This window comes from Labeo rohita, chromosome 2, assembly GCF_022985175.1.
Source record: "Labeo rohita strain BAU-BD-2019 chromosome 2, IGBB_LRoh.1.0, whole genome shotgun sequence".
Taxonomy (NCBI): Eukaryota; Metazoa; Chordata; class Actinopteri; order Cypriniformes; family Cyprinidae; genus Labeo; species Labeo rohita.
The window spans coordinates 4,013,941-4,022,763 of NC_066870.1; the positions used below are offsets into that span (position 1 = coordinate 4,013,941).

The window sequence follows — 8,823 nt, forward strand, 5'->3', positions numbered from 1 at the left end:
TATTTTTAGATTTGTGGAGTAAAATTGATAGCTCATGTAAAATTATACCCTCGAGACTGAGATCCAGAATTGGCATAATTGACAGTAATACAATTTTATTTTTTTCCAAATACTCAGTGTAATTAATGGGTTATTATTTAGTAATTTCATTATTTAGATGTACATTTCAGACATTTTTTCTTTTCTTTAAAAGGCTGATGTAGTGAAAGTATCCATTTGAATTCATAGTTAAAATATAGGCAATTAAATACTATGTAAATTCATATGCCTGTGAAGAATAGTCATAGACAGACATCTCTATGATTGGCTACAATGCTCAATGCTGCAAAAACTCACTGTAAATGCAAAACTTTGATGTTCTTCAGAGAGCAAACACATACCCATGAGACTTAAAAGCAGCAAGTTGGTACCTGGTAGACTAGTATACAGAAAAGATGGTATGGTCACATATATAACACTTACACTTAGATTTTATGGGAAAAAAAAAAAAAAAAAAAAAAAAAAAATAATATATATATATATATATATATACATACACTGCACTCCAAAAGTTTGGAAACACCCCTGGCAAAGTGTGGTTTGGACGATATCAGTATAAAACCTTATCATTTTTGGTGCAAATGCATTAAAGTAACTTGAAATTATCATTGAAAACCAGCAATAATAATTTTCATTTTTATTACATAATAATGGCAATATATACATATCGAAGTCAGACATGCCCCTTTGTCAGCTGTGATGCTGGTTACTGGTTTAAACTTGGCCCAGGTTTTTAAAAGATTTTTGGGTCAGCACAACTTAATAGCTTCAACAATTGATTGCCAATTAAGTTTAGAATACAATGAATTTAGGCCAAGATTATGCAGATCTGTAATAACTGGTAATAGTGGATATTTTGATGAATCGAAAGTTTACATTTTTTCTATGTATAAACTGTTTATGTAATAAAATATGTTTTTGTAGTTTGTGTTGTCCCTTATCAGTGCAAAATTATCACAAATTAAAAAGAATCCATGCCAATATTGTCCAAAACCCCACTTTTCTAGGGCCTTCTAGGAAAAGAAAATCAAATGTCATATTGCAGTTTTTTGTTTTCCTGAGGAGTAAAAAAGTGATAAAACTGTGTGCATACAAAGCAGGTTACAGAAAATACTTTTAGCTTTAGCTTTGGTAAACCCCTAAAACAGAAATTACAATTTTATTATAAGGTTTTGGCCTGAGGATTAACTTTATGTATTTATTTAATAAAACTAATGTAAATTCTAATGCTTAATCATCACCATCTTTTATTTTTTAGGTATGAGCTACCTTGTTCAATTACTGATGCCACTGCAGACAATAATTATTTCAGCGCTGCTTCAGAATAACAAGAGGGCAACAGTGAGTCCAGTTATACTAGTATCTTTAATTACAGTGCATTTCTGTCAAAATGAATAATTAAAAAAACATAGGTTAAGAGTCACACTATACAACATTTTGCTAAGAGATTCACATAATTTTGACCCAAAGTAATCAGTGTCTACCAAATTAGAGGTTAATTGGGAAAGAGAGAGAAAAAGATAAATAATAAAGTAACTTTTAAACCATCAGTCCTAACATCGCCTTAAAAGTGACCATGAAGGTTGTTAATCTGAAACGGGAGTCTCTGTTTACCATAAAGGCACCATGGTTACGCTGGGGAAAAATGACTTCTACATGCACAACAGAAAACTCAAACAGTTGTCATTGATATTAACATGCCAACACTATTGAGATATGCTTTCAGGTTATGTCTTCTTTTAAAAGGAACACAACTGATTTTGTTAGAGACCAAGTTATAGCATGTGGTTAGAGATGAGGCTGTTGTTTATTTCTGGTGGTGGTTAGACTAGAGTTTGAGTTCAATGTAAGAAATAGAAAGTAACACTTAAAAGTGTCAACACAACATGAAATTTAATGCTAGGTGCATTAAATTAAAACCAATGTTTCAGTTTCTTTTCTGGGTAAATCTAAAAAGAAAAGAAATGTCCAGGTCACATTTCACCACCCAAAAATAAAATAAACGTAATATTTTGCATAAAGAAAATGAAGCCTGTTTTTATAAAACAATTACATTTTTTATATAGTCACATTGTTTTCATGAAACAACCTCCAGTCCCCTTAAAAAAATATTTCCATTACTGTTCCGTGCCTGAATGTTTTACTTCACCCTACTACAAACCTTGATTAACCTGAGCCTCGCCAACATTTCTCCCACATACTCACAACGAAACATGTTGTGTATTGGGAATCTCATAACAGGAAAAATATATGTTGTAATCTTTGTGTAGCTGACGTCACACCTCTATGGCTCCTAAAGCATCACGACAGTAAAGCTAGAGGTCACTTCAGCCTTTGCTGAGAAGACAGTGTAATCATTTTTGGTTTCTTTTTTTTACTCAAAATTGAACCGTAATATGTGCAGGTAGTGTCCATAATGATTTCCTGTACTCCGTTCAAGACAAACATAACAGCTTTGTTTACAGTACTTCTAAGAGAGAGCCTTATTATAAGCACAATAAAATAATACATGTGCAAGATTCAGTTGAGACCTGACAGAGTTTACAGGACCGAAACTCTTTCCGATGACTCAAACGGTAAGAACGGAAAAAGACAGAAATAAACAACGAAAGACTAAATCTATTTTGCATAATGGTGCTCAAAAAGCTGCCTCACAACAAAAAACTATTTACATTAAACGAGAGGGCAACACTTCAACAACGTTCTTCCCGCTGTAGGGCCCTGTTTTTCCGTGTTAATGGGGTTTGAAATGAGCGCAGCTTCCAGCACCGTTTGTTTAAAAACAAAAGTAAAGCAAGTGTTGAGAATATGGAACTAAGGAAGATCAGTACAGTGAGGTCATTATTTCTGGTTTTTCAGTTGATTGGACAACCAGTCGAGTCCTTCATAGAGGCCGTCGCCGCTTGTGGCGCACGTGGCCTGAATGTACCAGTTCCTGTGCCGGAGCGAATGCAGCCCCAGCTTGTCCGTGATTTCCGCAGCATTCATGGCGTTCGGTAAGTCCTGTCGGACAAACAGTGTCAAATGTGTAAGAACATGCCAGTGGAAAGAACTACATGCAATCAGTTGAAAGCTGTCAGTACCTGTTTGTTGGCAAACACGAGCAGAACTGCTTCCCTGAGCTCATCCTCAGCCAACATCCTCATCAGCTCCTCTCGCGCCTCATTCACACGCTCTCTGTCGTTGCTGTCAACCACAAAGATCAGACCTAAAACAAAAAAGCAGATTAATGAACGGAAGGAATTGACTTCCGACCAATTACACAAAACGTTTTGTATAATGCCTGCTTTATATTTTGTCCCTATAAAGATGTGCTAGTTCCCAGGTCTGTCGATTTAACACGTGAATGCCCCTAAAATCCAAGATATGAGGCCAAAAAAAATGCCCCATATGTGTTTTTGTCTTATTTTTAGATCATATATAGTTTATAGTTTAGCAATATTACATTAACAACAACTGACGATTTAAGTTAATATTGTGTTTAAGGGCTGTCAAACGATTAATTGCATCCAAAATAAAGGTTTGTGTTTACATAATGTATGTGTGTGCACTGTGTATACAATACAATACAATACAATACACACACACAAAAAATAATACAATAACACACAGCAACGTTTGTTACTAAATGAATCCTTGTATTTAATGAATTGAGTGAGTCAATGATTCAAAGACTCGTTCATAGTCCCCATTTACAGAAGCAGTTGTTTATTTTTATTGCCATGTCAGCATCCAAGGCTATCCTCATGGCAAAAACCAAATTGGAATAACATGAGTTGCAAACACAAAATAAATCCAAATAAACAAACAACTAGAGTAAATACAATTTAAACGATTTTTATTTAAATTTATATGATTTAAAAAAAAAAAAAACAAGACTATAATCTTTTCAGATAAAGTCTTACTAAAGCCCCTGAGTGAGCGTACTACATAAATAAAGTTTTCTACTTGCAATAGTCCAATAAAGAGATCTTATAAACACCACTTAATCAAATCTTGTTTTAAAAGAGAAAAAATTATATATATATATATATATATATATATATATCTGGTCCTCTTCACACCAGGTATTAAGATGCATTTTGGAGTAAACCAGGTGTAAACGGGGCCATAAGAGTCTCACTTTGCTGTTTCTGAATGAATTAGCCATTTGAACAAACCGGTTAAGTGAATGACTGAATGACTCACTCATTAATGGTTTTAGCTTCATTTCATATTTCAATACCCAATTTTTTTTTAAAGTCCCATTAATATCCATTTATTATTGTTTAAGCCATGTTAAAACTAAATATTTATTTCTAAAGCACTATGTCAGATGTCTTATTCGGTGCTTTTCTAATTTAACATGATTAGGGGTAATTTTTTTAGACAAAACTTATGTGATTAATTACATTACATTACATATTGTAACTAATTAGATTAAAAACTGTAATCACTTAAAAGCCCTAGTAGTTTTATTTCTCCTACAACCCTTGCTTTATCCTCACATAAAAAAAAAAATATTTAAACTTAAATTACCATCATATTAATTTCATTATTTGGCAAGTAGCTGCAGAATAAATCAGTCATTATCACAAAATACCAGACACAATGGACTACTTGCACAAATACTTCCACATTCTACTTATTACAGCTCAGGTGTTTCCAGTAACAGCGTTAAGCGCATATGCATACAGAGAGTTACACAGGAGAATTAATACTACTGTGGATTATTACTATATTTAAGAGCTGTCAGTAACAATTAATCTTGTTTTCAACATTGACATGAATTATATTAAACCTGATTAAATGTTTCTATAAATAGATTTTCTTTTCCAAATGTGCATTCTGAACAGTAAATACATACTTCCCTCCCAACCTGCATCAGTAGGGCTCATCTTCTTATTAAAAGTGTTTTTCATTTAGAGATTATATTTCCTAACTGTTGTGTTTGAATTTATAAATCAATTTGACTCATAAACAGAATTTGACAGTGTGCTTGTTGTGCTGTTAATCCAGTTTTAAAACAGTTTGAATAAATATAGTAACTGCTTTAAAAAAAATATGCATTAAAAAAATAATGTTAAACATATTTCAATTAATCCTAAACAATGACACATTGACAGCACTATGAATATTAATTATGAAATTTGACATGTCAATTCCACACAGTGAAATAATTGTCAATGAATGAAAGTGATTAAAACATTCAATACAAATTAATAAAGGTTTTGATGTTATTTATCAGAATCTCTCTTTTCCTGTCACTAAAAAGGTAATTTTTTTTTAAAGTCCTCTTGCAGACACTCCTTTTAAGTGGCATTCAGTACAAATCACACTTAAAAAGCCAAACTATTTGAAAACACAAGTGTGTGACAAAGCTCAGTACAAGAAGTCGATACTGACAAAAACTGTCCAAACATGCAGATTCCTTCTGCCTAGGTTTACTTTGAGATAACAATCAGCTAACTGTAAACCACGGTGGCATGTTGGAATTTTTTTCCCCTAAGCCAGAAAGAAAACATGGATTGGCAAAAGAATCACGAGGGTGTTGGGTGACAGTACAAATGTAACATTTACAAACCTAAACCTATGACCTATTTGATCTTATTCATATATAAATGTAACTACAGTAGCCTGATTAACAAAAACAGACAATACTGACGGAAATTTTTTTGTGAACAGCGACACTGTTCACAAAAGTTCACAAAAAAATGAACAGGACTTCTCGACTCTACCACAAAACACTGTATTACTAAGGAAAATAAGTTGTACCTTGTGTGTTCTGGAAATAATGGCGCCACAATGGTCGAATCTTATCTTGACCGCCGACGTCCCAAACTGTGAAACTTATATTCTTGTACTCCACAGTTTCAACATTAAAACCTTGAACACAAAACAGAAACCAAATATAAGCATTCTCTTTTCAAGCGCTAATATTGGGGAAACAGATCTCAGTCACCTACCGATTGTTGGGATGGTGGTAACAATTTCGCCCAGCTTTAGCTTGTACAGAATCGTCGTCTTTCCAGCAGCATCGAGACCCACCATAAGAATTCTCATCTCCTTCTTGCCGAAGACTTTAAAGAGGTTTGCGAATATGTTGCCCATGTTTGAGAGGTGCCTTTTTCACTCCTCTGAAACACAACAGGACAAAAACCTCATTAAAAAGCATCATCCACCGACAACACAAACTTATACACCAGCTAAACACATACAGGACAACAAAGTGGCTACATTTTTATTCCTCACTCAAGTGCATACCTGATTCTCCAAGTGACTATAAATAAATCAAGAAAAGCTGCAAAAAGCTCTCAAAAAAGGATAACACAATCATGTCATATATAATCACATATTTTCATAATAAAGCTCTAACTTAACAGTTTGGACAACAATTAAAATATTACTGTTCAGATGCAATGCAAAAGTGCAAAACCATCCTAAATTTGAATGATATATTATCTGTTTACTAACCATAACGACTTCAGTGAGGTTTAACGTGTCAGATATGAACTTCAGGTCTCTATAATAATTTAAAACAGTAAGCTGATTAAACTAGTTTTGTTGTTGATGACTAAAGGCTGTGCAATACTCATACATAGCACTTCATAACAAAGTTGAGCTTAACAGTTAAAACAAGTTTATGTATTAAATCATCTGAGAAAGAAGTAAAGTTGTCTTAAGTCAACAGAATGTTGTTTCCTTTGTCACAGACACTCACATCTCAACGGATTTTATTCCGTTTAACTCCGAAATTCTCATACTATTTTTTTCCAACCGGTAACGTATCACAAAATACTATTTACCGTTTGCTACCGTAGTGGTAACATTTTGAAAACTATAATTAAAGATGATAGTAAATACGTTTTTCAAAAACAAAAACTCACAGTTCAAGTTTCCTCCTTAACTTCAAGGCGTTTCCTCCCTCAAGATGGCGGGTTTCCGGCCACGTCAGTGCGTCGTGCATCACTTCCGCCGAGAAGGTGATAAATACCAGAGAACTCTGTAGGTCAGGTTTGGTATTACATGTGTTTAATGCTTTTTTCCTTATGGTTTTTCACAATTTATTACTCAGGTACAACACGCACACACGTACAGTAATATGTTACACTGCTTTTGAGTAATTTAAAATGTACTATATTGTGGTAATATCGATGTAACGGATTTAGCGTGTTAATATTTTCTCAAAATTGTCTCAGCTTTGATATTATAGCAATAAAGGTAAAAACAAAAGTGTAAATATAGATAAAAGTGATCATTTTGAGTTGTCATTCTACGAATAATAGTAATAACAACAATGGCAACAACAACAAATTAGATAATATTCAAAAAATAGATGTAAAAAACTGCAAACATAGTTCTGTTTCATATATGTGACCCTGGATCACAAAACCAGTCATAAGGGTCATTTTTTCTAAATTGAGATCTGTACATCTGAAAGCTGAATATATAAGCTTTCCGTTGATGTATAGTTTGTTATGACAGGACGATATTTGGTCGAAATACAACTATTTAAAAATCAGGAATCTGATGGTGCAAAAAAATCAAAATATTGAGAAAGTCACCTTTAAAGTTCTTCAAATAATGTTCTTAACAATGTATATGACTAATCAGAAATTAAGTTTTCATACATTTACAGTAGGAATTTTACAAAATTTCTTTATGGAACATGATCTTTACTTAATCTCCTAATGATTTTTGCCATAAAAGAAAAATCAATCATTTTGACCCATACAATGTATTTTTGGCTATTGCTACAAATATACCCCAGCGACTTAAGACTGGTTTTGTGGTCCAGGGTCACATATAACAGTGACTTTCAGTTCAGTGCTTGAATTTATATTTAGGCAAGCCCATTGTTTCACATTTTCTCCTATATGAACACAATATTTGTACACCTAAAAATGTCATTCGTATTATTCTTGCTTTGCAGACGTTTTAAGCAAAGCAGTGCTTCTTATGCATACAAAGGCGCTAATTCATTTGTGTAGCATCAAAGTATGTTAAAAGCAGAAAGCTCACTTTCCCCCAGACAGCTGTCTTTTCATGAGGCGTTTCTCAAGGCCAGGTTAACAGCTGCTACACCTCTGGGGGTGGAAGTTTGAGACCTCAGCTCCCCGTCTCCTCCACGCTGGCACAGAAATATTAATACTGCAGCGAAGAAGCACAATGCTTCCTGTGTTTGAGGTGATGGCAGGTGCATGTGGATACTAAGGACAAACAACTTACTATTGCTCAACCGTTATGTAGTATATTGATGGTGATGTTGAAAATGCAACCTGAAAATGAATATCACATATAATACACTACCGGTCAAAAGTTTTTGAACAGTAAAATTGTTAATGTTTTTCTCACCAAGCCTGCATTTATTTGATCCGAAGTACAGCAAAAACAGTACAGTTTTGAAATATTTTTGCTATTTAAAATAACTGTTTTCTATTTTAATACATTTGATATTTTAATTTCTATATTAATTTATTCCCATGATTTAAAATCTGAATTTTTATTCCAGTCACATGATCCTCATTGTTGTTTAAAAAAAAAACAAAAAAACATTTATTATTATTGTTATTATTGTGAAAACAGCTGAGCAGAATTTTTTTCAGGGTTTTTTGATGAATGTAAAGTTCAGAAGAACAGCATTTATCTGAAATGGAAATCTTTTGTAACTTTAAAATGTCTTTATAATCACTTTTGGTCGTCACTTTTGCTATATATATATACTCAACTGTTTTAAATATTGATAATAATAAAAGAAATGTTTCTTGGCACTGAAGACTGGAGTAATAATGCTGAAAATGTATC

General features: G+C 33.2%; 1 protein-coding gene across 1 annotated transcript; it reads right to left on the bottom strand.

Moving 5' to 3' along the window:
• Positions 1-1,385: 1,385 nt before the first annotated feature.
• On the bottom strand, positions 1,386-7,015 carry arf1 (ADP-ribosylation factor 1). Its single transcript, XM_051093628.1, has 5 exons — positions 6,906-7,015; positions 5,985-6,155; positions 5,794-5,904; positions 3,123-3,247; positions 1,386-3,042 (listed from the first exon to the last, which is right to left on the bottom strand). The coding sequence occupies exons 2-5, from the start codon at positions 6,127-6,129 to the stop codon at positions 2,881-2,883; spliced, it is 543 nt and encodes a 180-aa protein (XP_050949585.1). The 5' UTR covers positions 6,130-6,155; positions 6,906-7,015; the 3' UTR covers positions 1,386-2,880.
• Between the last annotated feature and the right edge of the window lie 1,808 nt (positions 7,016-8,823).